Raw genomic sequence first — 14,499 nt, 5'->3', positions numbered from 1 at the left:
ATTGGCGTAATTATTTTTCAACACCGTTTGGACCTCCTCATTATTCTTTCCGACGATAATTTTATCACGGCACATAATTATTCTCTCGAGAGTCTCACTCTCTCCCTCCTTGCCCCCCCCCTCTCCCCCTCACTCGCCCCCCCCCCCTCAGTCTCTCTCTCTCTCTCTTTCTCTCTCCCTATCTTTCTATATATCTATCTATCTATCTTTCTATCTTCCCCCTCTTCCTCTTGACTCATCATATTACACAAAAGATTGACACTCAAGGCGAACATGAGATGACTTGAACAGGGTATTTATTATACATCAACAGTAAAAATGTTGTTTTCCATCTTTTCTGCGAAATTTGCCCACTGACTTGCTTGAAGAATAATGGGATGATGTTTGACGACCAGTATAGATTTTTTGAAGATAGTTGTGGACTGTAAACAAAGAACAAAACAAGCTTGCCGTCAGTTCATGTGCAACGTACAGCAAAAAGATAACGTATACTTTAAAGAGTAATAATATCTTGTTATAAATTTATTTGCAGAGCCGGAGTGCAAAATCAGTATTTAGCTAAAAGGTAGGAGGTCCGGTATTGGTTAGTTATCTTATATTGGAGAACATTTTATTTTCCATAACATTTTGTGTGACTCGACTGGACTTCGAACCAGCATGCAATCTCAAGTATAATGAAACCGCCGGCCCGGGCGGCCAGGGGGGGGGGGGGCACTTCCATTGACGGGTGGATACCATGCGCGACCATGGGGTCTCGAAAAGCACCCTAAAGTAATTTCAATATTCTGAAAATGCACCCCTCAACAAGTATTGGCGTGTGAAACCCTACCCTTAACAAGTATTGGAAACAAAACGATACCCTTGGCAAGTATTCCCTGAATTGAACCCCTAAACAAGTAGAGGGATATTTTAGCTATGCCATGGACGTCGATGGATGGTCGGTTCATTACCTTTACATGCATCATTGGGTAGAGTACGGCCCAATCTCCACACTCCCGCAAATCGGAATCTGAACACATATTGTTGCATGACAGGGCAAAAAGTACATCCTTTAATTTAGTCTTTTTTATACCCTCGCAAATTTGATCCGAAACACGTAGCTTTCCTAGCGAAATAGATACCCTTTTTTCATTATTTTAGTGTTAATTTTTACCCTTATTACGTTACGTACGTAACGTGCCCTATCTTGAAAAAGACATCCTTTTTGCGTGTTTTTTTTTGGTCGCGCATGGTATCCACTCGTTAATGTAAGTGCCCCCCCCCCCCCCGGGGACTGCCGGATAGAATGTTCTATATAAAAATACTGTCACACCCTCCCCCTATACAGGACGAGGGGGTATTACCTTTTTGCATTTAGACATTCACTCTAAAAACAAACACCATAACTGCTGGGTGCAATATAGTACCATGCAATATTTTTATATTCCGGTTAGAAATCATTGTGTCCTATATTCAAATATAAGTAATAATGATAATAATGATTGCACATATTGACCCTTTGTCTAGTTATTTTAGTTTGTATCAGTGGTGTTGCAATGGGATGATTCAACTATAAAAGTTTAGGGAGATAATTCCCTTATGAGTGTAAAGCGAGACGGCTGCGCTTTCAGAAATATTTAAACATATTGCATTACGAATTAAGATATAATATTATATAATGAATTATTTTGAATTCAAATTCTTTTAATCATTTCTACAGAAAATAATAGTAAAAAATACATAGCATGCATGATGCATGCATCCCTTGCAATTGCAGAACAGTAACTTCGAATAAACAACAGTGTACAAATTGTAAATCATCGTTTCGATTTACAAATTGTATTACATTTACATTGTATTACATTTTCATTATTTTAGTGTTAATTCTGACACCCTTATTACGTTACGTATACGTAACGTGCCCTATCTTGAAAAAGACATCCTTTTTGCGTGTTTTTTTGGTCGCGCATGGTATCCACTCGTCAATGTATAAGTGCCCCCCGGGGACTGCCGGATAGAATGTTCTATATAAAAATACTGTCACCCCCCCATACAGAACGAGGGGTTATTACCATTTTGCATTTAGACATTCACTCTAAAAACAAACACCATAACTGCTGGGTGCAATATAGTACCATGCAATATTTTTATATTCCGGTTAGAAATCATTGTGTCCCATATTTAAATATAACTCATAGTAGTAATAATAATGATAATAATGATTGCACCTATTGACCCTTTGTCTAGTTATTTTAGTTTGTATCAGTGGTGTTGCAATATGAAATTCAACTATGCAAGATTGGGGAGATTACAATGAGTGTAAAGTGAGACGGCTGCGCTTTCAGAAATGTTTAAACATATTGCATTACGAATTAAGATATAATATTATATAAGGAATTATTTTTAATTCAAATTCAAATTCTTTTAATCATTTCTACAGAAAATAATAGTAAAAAAAAATATAAAGCATGCATGATGCATGCATCCCTTGCAATTGCAGAACAGTTACATCGAATAAACAACAGTGTACAAATTGTAAATCATCGTTTCGATTATTGTATTACATAATTTTATTTAAATATGAAATATATAAATCTCTGTAGAAATGAGTCCGAAGTGAGAATGCTTCGTCTATATTGTTTGGATTTTAAGTTGACTGATTAACAATGCCCCTATTTCCCCTATTTACAGGCAATGTAATTAGATTTTTTTCATACCTCTTCTGAATTATTTATCAATCCATGATAAAAATGTGCATGTCTGTAGTCTGAAGTTTAAACGGGTGTTCCTTTGTCGGCTGGTCTGCAGTTGACATAACGTCTCCTACTGTTACGTCTGTATTTTCGATCACAGACACAGTTATCACCGTTGAGATTCTTGCAGTCTGAAAATGGAACAAAATGTATTTTATATCAAACGAGTGTAGGAATTGTAAATCAATTATAAAAAGATATATATGTACATCAAAAAGGCATATTGCAGTAATCGAACAGAACTAAAACAGTTTAAAAAAAACTTTTAAACAACTATATACTCTAAAGTGGATAGTGAACAAAAATGAATTAAAAAAAAGTTTTTTTAATCCTATATACTATTTTATTTCTTACTCACATTTGAATCGTCCTCTCTTCACCATTGGCTCGCTTCCATAGGCCATCTCTTCCAAGAGATCTCCTTCCTCCATCGATCGCTTGTCCATCATATCGAAGAGATCGTTCTCCTCCTCCATGGCGACAACGGAGGCGACGACGACCGCGAGAGCGAGGAAGACGTAGAAAACCTTCATTTTTAAGTTCCTGTTCGAACGAAATATTTGGTTGATTTGATTTTTATGACAACTGTTTTAATATGCTCCTCATATATAATTATGAATCTCATAATGCATTTTATTACATTGAATAAACATCAGTGTGCATATACTTTTTCAGAACGGATCCAAAGGAAAATCAAAGTGGATTTTGATCCCTTTAAATATATTTTCGTTGTCCTCCTCGCGGTTTGGGGTTATCGATAACTTCGAACATACAATAAGTTTTTTTCTGGACCTCTCCAAGGCATTGACACAATAAATCATGAAATACTTCTCTACAAACTTGAAAGTTCGTCGGATGACCCGGATGTTCATAAAAGAAATGTATAGATTAAATACACCCCCAAAAAAATCAAACAAAAGTTTACATTTGCCAAACATAAAATTTTCTGTATCTCATATTTTGTGCTATCATGACGAATTTAATATCAAACAAATGAGTATGGCATGCCCCTTCATCACATTGCTCACCATGCAGGAGCTGAAAATATTTGGGTGTCGTTTTTCCCCTAAAAATCTTCATATCTTATACATATTAAAAATAAAAACTTGACAAAAACATTTCATATTTGTGATAATTGCTTCTCAACGCACAAACATTTCAGAATATTATTTTTTTGTTCAGTGGTGACACATTATGATAGAAAATGTAATATGAATTATAATTTTGATATTTATATATTTCTATGAAACAATGTTTGAAATACAAACAATAGAATACATTTGGCACGAATATTTTTTTTAAAAAGAAAATTCCACCTAAAATACACTTTAGTCCCAACGGCATCCCAATCATGAGTGATACCAGATTGGTCATGGTAGTATTTTATATTTCTGAAGATATAGTAAATTTCACCGAATTCCATGGGTGTATATAATGTAAATTTCTTGCCTCATCGGATATTAATCACTTTGATATCCAATTGAAATTATAAAAAAAATTTCATTAGGCCTATATGCTTTAAATACGAGCAATATGAATGAATAAAAACGTAATTTTGGAAGGAAAAACAGCCAAATTATCAAATGAATTACAGGTATATAGGACTTACATTTATATTTCCCCTTTTAATTCAAAGTGTCAAGCCGTTTTCGAAGAAGTATACATAATGCATGAAATACAAAACTTCACTAAAAACATATTATACAAGATTAAAAGATTATCGAACATTGAGAATTCTAAAAAGTTATGGTAGTGATGGGGGTAGAGGTCCATCCACTGAAAGCGCTCTGAAAGTTGTCACGGTATAATATCCACATTTTCTGATAAGTATGCACTCTTAAAACCAATCAGTCAAATTGACTAGACCAGTAGTCAGCTGGGTGCAACTGATATGGCAATCACTGATCACATTTCTGACGTATATTCTAGTCAGAAATAACTATGTTCTAGTAAAATGACTATAAAACAGTCAAATTTGACTAGAATAACAGTTGCATCCAGCTGACCCTATTAACCAGTCATTTTTGACTGATTTGTTTTAGAGTGTATAGGTCTATTTAGCGTTCTGTGACTTTTGTCGTTTTCGCCTATTTTATTTTCTTCAGAACTTGTTTGCAGCACTCCTGTTTGTACAATATTATCGTACTGCATTTAATCAAATTGGCAGAATATCTTTTGACACAAGTAATACTTGATTGTGACATGCATATAAAACTCTCAATTAAATTTCTAAAAAAGGAAGATAAAACGGGAGTAATTTCAGCTTACCTGAGTAACGATATGTTGCACTACAAACAGCTGAGAGGCCTGAAAGCTGATGATAAAAGAACGTGCCTCCTTTTATATACTTTCTCCATCGTATACTATCGTATGTGTCATACTTTTCAATAACACATTTTAATCCCAACCTTTCACAAATGGACCAAACAATAAAGGGATTCGCACCGAATACTTCCTTGGACAATCAAGATCATAGTTTCATCGTTTGTGTAACCTCCACACATCATCACGGATTAGTTCTTTCTGGAAAAGGAATTAATCTTTAAGATATTAATTAATATAATTCATCTACCTGTAACGTGGTGTTGTTTTTTATTGCAGTGATGCGGATGAGCATTATACCTTGGTAACTGCATGGCCTTGGGCATGCCTGTCATCTCTTGAACAATAACTACCAAGTAATAGAGATGTGATGACCGGCTGGTCCAGGTGTAACCGAGATGCGTGGAAGGGTGGAAGGTGGGAATTCAAGGCATCTGGATGCTCGATCATGAGTGACGTCCTATATGTCGTGACGGAAGTTCGGGGGGGGGGGGACATTTCATTAAAAATCCATCTGACAACTTCCTTGATTTTTATTAGCTGAAAAGACAATAAATAAAGCATCCGATAAGTCATGTTTATTATTCGACAGTTATGTATGATAACAGTCAATAAAAATCATGTCGTCATCCTTGAACTTGTCGGTCGGCAAAAGGAACGCTCCCTAGTTGTTATATAAAAGGGTCATCAAATTTTATGGTTTCAACCATAAGTTATTAGAAAACTTTGATCATGATAAAAAAATAAGGATACTTCCTTAGAAGTTACAATGCTCGAAAATTTTCATTCCTATAACTAAATTAATAGACAAGTATACTTGTCTATCTATCTAGTATCTTTCTTTGTTTTTCTTCATTTTTTAGGCCTATATATCTACATGTACCTGTCTATCAATCATTTTTTAATGTAGCAAGATTGTGTATAGCGTTTTCATTTATTGAATACAATTGCAAGATATAATAGATTGATGATTAAATGCCGCGGTCGGGGATCGAACCCGGAATTTCATGTTAGGCGACTGAGACCACTCGGCCGATCACAGAGATACGATCTTACGTATAATTAGCTCCCGAAGGAATCTGCCATAGCGCCATCTATAGCTAGCTGGATGTCAATATTGCAGTGTTAATATTTTTGGATCGATGGCCGTCAAAAAGTCATAACAAATTTGGAGAGGACGTGCGATAGTGAAAGAAAGATTTATGGTAAGGCAGCAATCTTAATCTTATTATTTCAAGTAGCGTATTAAATTATAACTGTGATATTAATGTCTTGCTGTGAAAGTATGATGACTTTTGTGAATGGATTTGAGAAGGAGTAGAATTAGTCGATTTTTTTTGAGCTGGTCCTTGAATGAGAGCTGTTCGATGCGCTCGTGAAGAGTCGACTTTGGCAGTGCAGTGGCAGTGTAAATTTTGTAAATCAAACAAGTGGTCATGGTGGTCATATTTATAAATAAGCTCACTGCACTCTCGACAAGGTTTGCTGCATTCTTAAAAGAATACGACCCCGGGCGATCTCACCCCGAAAAGGAGCCAGAGAAACCAGTGCTATTTCTGTAATGTTAACCCGGGGGGGGGGGGGGGGGGCACTCAGTATAGTGAGTGATTGTATTACCGACCGGCCTTTTATTACCGAACATGCGCATCATATGCGTCAGAAAATAATCAAATACGCTCAAACCTTTGCAATTTCCTTCCAAAGGGAACTTAAATAGAAAAATGATGAAAAAATATCAAAAACACAATTTCGAAGTCTTTATATCCTCAAAACAATAAAATATGGTCAAAATAGCTCATGAGTGACTTTGTTGTTTTCCCAACTTTTCCCATAGAAAACACACGTTCGGTAATACGATACCTTTTCAAGTGACCAAAATATTTCACTTGCGAAGAGGGGTCCGATTGGAAGCTGATGTCGTAAAAATGAAAAACAATTTCGGCAAAATTTCTGCATGTTTATATTTTGTAGGTATTTGTGTATTTATGGTGAAAGTTTGGAGAATTTTATTGGAATAATGTGTTTGATATGATCAAATTCATGAAAAGTGTTCGGTAATACGATCCACTACCATATATTATAAGGCATAGTGGGTATGTGCCGCGGAGGGGACCCCCATTTTACACTCAAATTTCCGTTCCAAGGCATAGCATTTTTGTCTTATTGAGAAAAAGAACAAAGAAAGCCGCTCCAACTCCAAGGCATACCATTTTCTTCTTATCAAGAAAAAAATAAGACAGAAATCCGCTCCAAAGCTTCGCATATTTTTTGTTTTTCCATTCCGGTCGCATTGATCTGCTGCGATTTTGGTGAAAAGAGGCCGCCGAGCGCTTTTTGACCATCGTCTCTGTGCGAGTGCACCCGGCGGAGGCCGCGCTAGCTGCATCATGCACGCTTGCCCGTTCCATAGGGGTACATACGCACGTACTCACTTGCTGGCGATCCGTTCCAAGGACCCCCGTTTTCACAGAATTGTAGTTCCGAAGCCCGTTCCGAGGACCCTCCTTTTTACAATAAGCCCGCTCCAGGGCCCCCGTTTTTTGTCTTGCCCGCGGCACTACCCTACCACTTATGTACATGTAGTAGTACAATCTACATCAGTATGATTAGCCAGGCGGCTTCTAGAGAGTAAAAATAATTTACTAACGTAAGGTTACTCTCATACGAAGCCAGGTCACCCTTCTCATTGACCCACACAACGGAAGCTAAAACCTGAAACTTTCACCTCTGAGATTTCTACTTTCCTTAGAAAAGATCTAGCCCTAAATGATAATCATGTGCATGGGATAAAACTTCATTTCCGATATTTCTACGCTCTAGTTGTTATTTTTGAACAAGAATTCATAAAAAAATGAGAGAAATATTGTGAAAAGACGGAAGAGACTTGCCCGATGTTTACGCCGCTATCTTGTTTCCTATTGTTCTTCGCCAAAGTTACAGATGCGTGCGTCGGGTAACGTTGGCGAAGAACAATGGGAAGCAAGATGCCGGAATGTCTCCTTTTGTAAAACGATGTTCTTGCGGGATGCAGCAAGAAATTTTTTACAATAGCCTCCAACATCTTGTTAATTTGACTGTATTTTCCAAGGAAGTTTAGTAGCAGAATGCAAAGATAAAGAGAATTTGCAGAATATTTTTTTATGTATATCCTAATATGTTATCTTGCACACAGAGATATGCATCGTTTTTTTTTTACTTAAGTTTTACACATTATAGCTCTGACATGGGAGTGTCAATAGCCTTGATTAAATTTTAGGGTCTTGGGGCCAAAGGATAAAGGTTACGATTGACAGAGGTCATTATTTGACTATGTAGAATTGTATCTTATCTGCCAATAAATTTGTACTTAATTACTTTGTTTGACTGCATGCAGTAAAGAATCCATTTACCGGTAGTTTACATTCTAAATTCAGTCTCATGTCTCTGGGATTCAGGTTTAATCTCTTACTCTTTGTTATGTCCCTTAAATTTACTTGGGAAAATACACATCTGTATACAGTTATCACAATTTGCAAATTCACCAAATGTGAGAGTCCCAAATCTCTAAACCTGGGCATGGATGCAGAATGCAATTTTGTGGAATTAAGTTTCTGTAAATCTTTGCTCATTTTCAAAGTTTATACATTGTCAAAAAATATTCTTCATAACTTGAAATGCAGTGATGATCATCTAAAAGCTTGCATCTATCTACCTGTAGATAAAATTGACAGTCTTCAAACATTTGTAAGAATAGAAAACTGGGTAGAATACATGAATGGTTAAAAAAAAAGGTCTCTGAATAATATAGTCTGTGCTAGAATTTGCCCTTTGTGCCCATCTAAATTTGTTGTAAATCTTTGATAGTAGACCTTGGAATACTAAATCATTGATTGTAAATATTGTGGAACCATCTGTGAAGTATTTGTGCATATTATAGGTGTGAAGGAATTCTCTATTGATTTATCTGTGAAACTTGAAATTTGTACCACAGAGGACAATCCATACGTATATATAACCAAAATTGGAAACATCGCACGTTATCAGCTTGTTGGAAATATATTAGGACTATCATTCCTTCATATTGAAATTTTACATTTTACATCTCTAAAAAGTAAGTTATGCTGAACATTATCCAACAAAATGATATGATGCGGCAATGGTGACATATCTACATATAGGCGAGTAGCAGACACTGATTCCACCTGAATATTGTCGGAACCTACACTTCAGTATTGCTTTATACAGTATACATGTGTTTGTATATATGTACAAATACAGGATGGGAGGAGTTATGGAGTGTTAGATGTAACATTTATGTGAAGATTGAGTGTAGAAATTGTTTTATAATCCAGACTTTATGTGTAGGCCTACATTGCATACATTGCTTGATCAAATGAATATTTATCGGATCATTGGGGTACATGTATGCCTGATCTAAAATGGGACTGTTTTACTAATGACTTGATTTTGCACCTAAATTCTGAATTGCATGTGTATCACAATATCGGCCAGCATCTGACCCTAATCTCCCACACTAAAATGAGAGGTTTTGTACATTGTGATGTACATACATACACGTACAGTGTAATCTGTACGTTGGATATTATATCACCCTTATGGATAATATGTAACCCATGCTTACAGGCTAAGTACTGTGTAGCCAAAAATTTGTGACATTGTTTTAGTTTTTTTTTGAAGCTTAGACAGGGTCTGAAATATATTTTAGGTCTGTGTGATTGATAGTCTTGCATACATGTACTACCTGGACTGTATAAGGAATACCTCTTTTGAATGAATATTACATGTGCACTTTAGTTTCCTCTGAATAATTTTCTTCATTGAAACGTGAACATGTATGGATCTGTCTATTTATAGACCACAGGTCTACTTTGAAGGGATGCTCCAGGCAGAAGAATTTACATGTATATTTCAATAAATAGAGTAAAATTCACTGAGCAAAATACTAATGATAACAAATAACAAATTATTGAATTTTAAAGATTTGCATTATTCTGGTAAAATAGTTCTGGGCATGTCATCATGAATATTCATTACAATGTAGGTGAGCTGATGATGTCATATTCCTACATGTTCTTTTGTATTTTATTATGAAATTTAGGTTTACTCAAAAAATTTCTATTAAGAACTAATACAATTGAATTTACATCTGATTAAGCACATTAATTTCTGCAACTTATTTCACCATAATGGAGACGCATCATTTACACAATTATGAAAAAATGAAATAATTATTATTTCATGTACATGTAACAACATATTAAAGAAAAAGCAAAAGGGGGATGTGACATCATCAGCCCACCTATTGAATATTCATGTTGATGTGCATAACTGTTTTCATGAAATATTGCTAAACTTTGAATAATTTCATTAATATTTGTTATCTGATTTTGATAAAATTTTCAGCATTTGTCTCTGGGAAATTTACTCTGTTTAATATCTTAAGCCCGGAGCATCCTTTTTATTGTTTCTTCTGCTTTGATCGTCAGATGATCGTACATGAAGTAGACTTGACTGGATATGACAAACCCTACTTGTATTGTAGAAAAGGGTGTTTTCTTTTTTCTGCAGTCTTCTTAAACTCTCCATTCTGTTTCTCTTTATTTTATAGGGGATGGTCTTATTTGCCCCCACATTATTAAGTGAGAAGGATTACTAGTAATGTCCCACGAGGAAGCCAGCGACCTGTCAGCATTAGACTCTTTGTTCAGTAGATACGGAGCCCAGGGAGTACGTGGGCTGTCAGATGAACGCAAGAAACAGATCTATGCAGGCACACAACAGGAGGTAATTTATAAGTGATCAATTACATACCATTTGTAGTGTGATTATACTCTCTTTCACTACAGCAGAGCTAGAAATAGGGTACATGGGTTTTATTTCATGTACATGTATGTACATACTACATGTAGTATGTACATGTACACTTGTTTGGTTAGAGTGTACATCTTTGGTACAATACAAAATCGAATACTAATTATAAAAATGTGAACATTTATGTTTTTATTATCAGTGACTGAATACATTAAAAAGAGAGAGAAAATGATTTTTTTTTATCTAGTGTTTACCGTAGTGATTGATTGATTTATTCATTTACTTATTTTTTTAAAAATTTAATCACTGTATTTATGTTTTTCTTATTAAATTTGTTCATTTATTATTTTATAAATTTTATTTCAATTTTTTATTTCTTTATTTATTTTATCATTATTATAATTTTTTTTTTTTGGGGGGTATCTAATGAAATATGCAAATAAAGTTAATGGATGAAATGGCCCATAAACAGCATTTCAAGGACATTTTAAAGTTATTTCACTGAATGCAACAATTGTTCAATTTCTAGGAAGTTCCAATTTACTGAGTGTGAAAATATACCAAAACATTTTGCAAAAGTATGTAATTCATATTTTTAATGTAAAGTTTAAAAATGAAAAAAAAAATATTACCGTATGTATGGGACAATACATCTGTGTTCCATTTTGGAATTGTCAAAGTCAATGGGGAAATATATATCAAATCTGCGTGCAAAGTGAATGGAGAAAACCAAATTTTCCAAAAAGTAAAAACGATAGGAATATTTAAGAAATTCATGAAACCATAAAAAACATGAGGGGGAAAAATGGTTGAAAATAAAATGGCTTTTTTCTTTTTCAGTCCTATCAAATCTGTTTCAAATCAATAGCACAATTCATAAAGGCATTTTGTGTGCCTACAGTACAGGTGTATACATGTATAATACCAGGATAGAAATGAGTACAGTACACTATGTACATGTACATGTATGTATCTTTATAAATGCATACTGTATCAAATGAGCTGGCATAATAATATGTATGAGTCATAAAAATAAACTGCAACAGATTGTTATCAATCAGGACAGGAAATACCTGGTGATTTCCCCACTGATATTGATAGAAGTTAACATTTGGCTTAAGTGCAAGAGATCACACATTGGTTTGCTTGATTAAATATTAGTAATGGAGGAGGAATTGATTTTGCACCACATTGTCGTTGTTTAGAAAAAACGAAACAGTTCTACAAATTAAAAGTTGAAAATGTTCTTGAAAAAGTGGAAAATTTTCCTTGCAGAAAGTTCAGGATGTACTTGTTATTATTTCAAGTGTGATTTTCTGCACAGCTGTGGATACAATCTCAAGCCCTAATGGTAGTGATTAATGCATCAATTTTATATGACCGAAAAAGTAACAAATATCACCAAGAAAGACTAGATCAATAACTTGGTGAAGTTCAACAACAAGTTCAACTGAAATTGTCCATTTCAAATCTATAAAAGTACATGCACTGATGCACACATGTACATGTATGGTAAGGTATTGCACCAAGGAGCTTCAAAATGATTGCACTCAATAAAATCTCACAGTACATGTACTGTGCTTCTGTCTCTTGATTGAGGAACAATTACAAATTCACCCCTGCTCTCGGTAAAGGACAAGAAACACACATTCAAAAACAATCCATGAACATTAGAAAATATATAGGCCTAATCAAGAAAATGTGTTATTGCTGTTGTCTGTGACTTACAAAAGCATAATTGAAGCATTGACCTTGTTTTTAGTTCATCTGTTTTTGTTTTTTTGAGTCCCAAAATTAAAAAATAAGAGTACAAAGGTACGTGGATACACAGGCATTTTGTACTTAGTAGCACTATTTTGTGTGCCTCGGACTCTCTGTATTTGTTTGTTCATAGCTAGAACCACCCCCTTATTGATAAGAAATTGAGGACAGACTAAATTGGAATGAGTGAATTGTACTTGATTGAAGTTACCCAATCTAAGAACCAGGATATTGCTTTCCTCATGACATGCTTCAGTCATTTTGAAGGTGTGGCAAAGAAACATAAGAAAGAACATAATACGTATTGCTGTTTGCTACATTGAGTGAGAAAGCAAAATTGGCATTCTTAAGAGCAATGGAGTTGTTTGTGTTTGCATTGGACTGGTTAAATACCAAGTCAGTTGATTTGTATTTGGAAAGTTTGGTTTATTAAGGACTGAATTTGAGCTACATGTAGCACATATGTGTACACGTAGAGGGCCTAGACGATCCTGCATTGTAAAGTATATTGAAGCTTCTTGAAAATGACTCGTCGTAAGTACTTTAATATTCAGGGTGGTTAAATGAAAAAAAAATCGATGGATATATGGATGCCTATTTTGTGCATACTCATGTATTTTCTGGAAAATTTTACTTTGAAAATCATGTATACCTGCACAATTGTACTTCATGGAGATTAGAATTCTAGGGTATACAGGTGTACTGTATTGTATACCAGGAAATGTTTATAAAGCCTGTATTTACTATACTAAAATCTGTTATACTGGACATGTTTCAGTTAGGCTACATGTACCTTATGATTTATCCTCAATTTTATGTTATACATGTATAATTGGGATATTCATGCTAAAATATATTGCTGTATATTAAGAATTAATGTTGAGTTTTTAAAAAACCTGAGATTGTTTTCATTGCTCTTGTATCAATTGGCAGGATCAGGAAAGTAGCAATCCTACTCACAAGACATTGAAAGCAATCCTTGATTACGAAGAAACCATTCCAGATCAAGAAGTGGTAAGTTCATCTCTTTTCTTCATTTGAACTTCTTTGCTTTTTATTTCTTTACTATATTTGTCCTTTTATTTCTTTCCATCTTGTTTTTTTTTTCCTCTGATTTTATTTTCATTGTTTATCACCCTTTTTGTGTCTTGCGTGAACAAAAGTTTGCAGAGACCTGCATAACACTGCACTGTTTTTCAGTTAGTCTATTTGGTCTGATAATGTTTAATAAAGATTTTGGTCAACTTGCTCCCATTTCTTTATTTCTGCATCAATTGTGTTCACACTTATTACTGATGATTATTGGGTAATACCACATTCATGGGGAGATGGTCAAAGGTCATCTAGGCTAGGGGTTAGAAGACCATATTGCATGATGTTTTTATTGATTGCAAAATCAGGTGGTTCACAAACCACATTCTCTTTGTGTGTTTCTTATTTCTTCTATTATTTTTTTCTTCCTTTGTTTATATGAAAAAGGTTTGTTTCCTTTCATGATATCTATTTCAGTTTTAATTCTTTTTTTATAGTTTTATTTCTACAATCCTCTGTTTGTCTATAGATATATTTTGATGATCACTTTCTGAGAACGATTTTTCTTTCGAATTTAAAGAATTTTTTTTTTTTGCACACTTTGGTCTCCAAATGATGAAAAGTAATTATAAATACAGGAGAGGTCTGTACAACAAGTGAGCTTTTGTACCTGTCCTGTATACATATATTCATGTACATGTACAGCAAACAGATCTCTCAACTGATGTGAGAACCCTTAAATACTATTTTGTTGTTCCGAACATGAATGTGCATTGACCTGGCTGTCAGTTTCCTGAATGAGGAAGAGGAGATTTTTTTTTAATATTCTTCTATATTTATC

The 14,499-nt window shown here is 34.5% G+C and overlaps 1 protein-coding gene and 1 long non-coding RNA gene across 4 annotated transcripts in view; one reads left to right on the top strand and one right to left on the bottom strand.

The window, feature by feature from the left end:
• Positions 1-279: 279 nt before the first annotated feature.
• On the bottom strand, positions 280-5,092 carry LOC121409598. The gene is made up of 4 exons (XR_005969180.1): positions 5,001-5,092; positions 3,091-3,275; positions 2,697-2,863; positions 280-422 (listed from the first exon to the last, which is right to left on the bottom strand). It is a non-coding gene; the product is annotated as an uncharacterized LOC121409598 (long non-coding RNA).
• Positions 5,093-6,152: 1,060 nt separating this feature from the next.
• Positions 6,153-14,499, top strand: part of LOC121408678 (titin-like) — a 45,100-nt gene continuing 36,753 nt past the window's right edge. For all 3 annotated transcript variants that reach the window (XM_041600223.1, XM_041600222.1, XM_041600224.1), the window contains exons 1-3: positions 6,153-6,259; positions 10,663-10,838; positions 13,560-13,640. In XM_041600223.1, coding sequence (XP_041456157.1) covers positions 10,713-10,838; positions 13,560-13,640 — 207 coding nt within the window. In that variant the 5' untranslated portion in view covers positions 6,153-6,259; positions 10,663-10,712. The remainder of the gene's footprint in view (positions 6,260-10,662; positions 10,839-13,559; positions 13,641-14,499) is intronic.

Source organism: Lytechinus variegatus, chromosome 2 (genome assembly GCF_018143015.1).
Source record: "Lytechinus variegatus isolate NC3 chromosome 2, Lvar_3.0, whole genome shotgun sequence".
Classification (NCBI taxonomy): domain Eukaryota; kingdom Metazoa; phylum Echinodermata; class Echinoidea; order Temnopleuroida; family Toxopneustidae; genus Lytechinus; species Lytechinus variegatus.
This window is presented reverse-complemented; position numbering and strand designations above follow the sequence as displayed.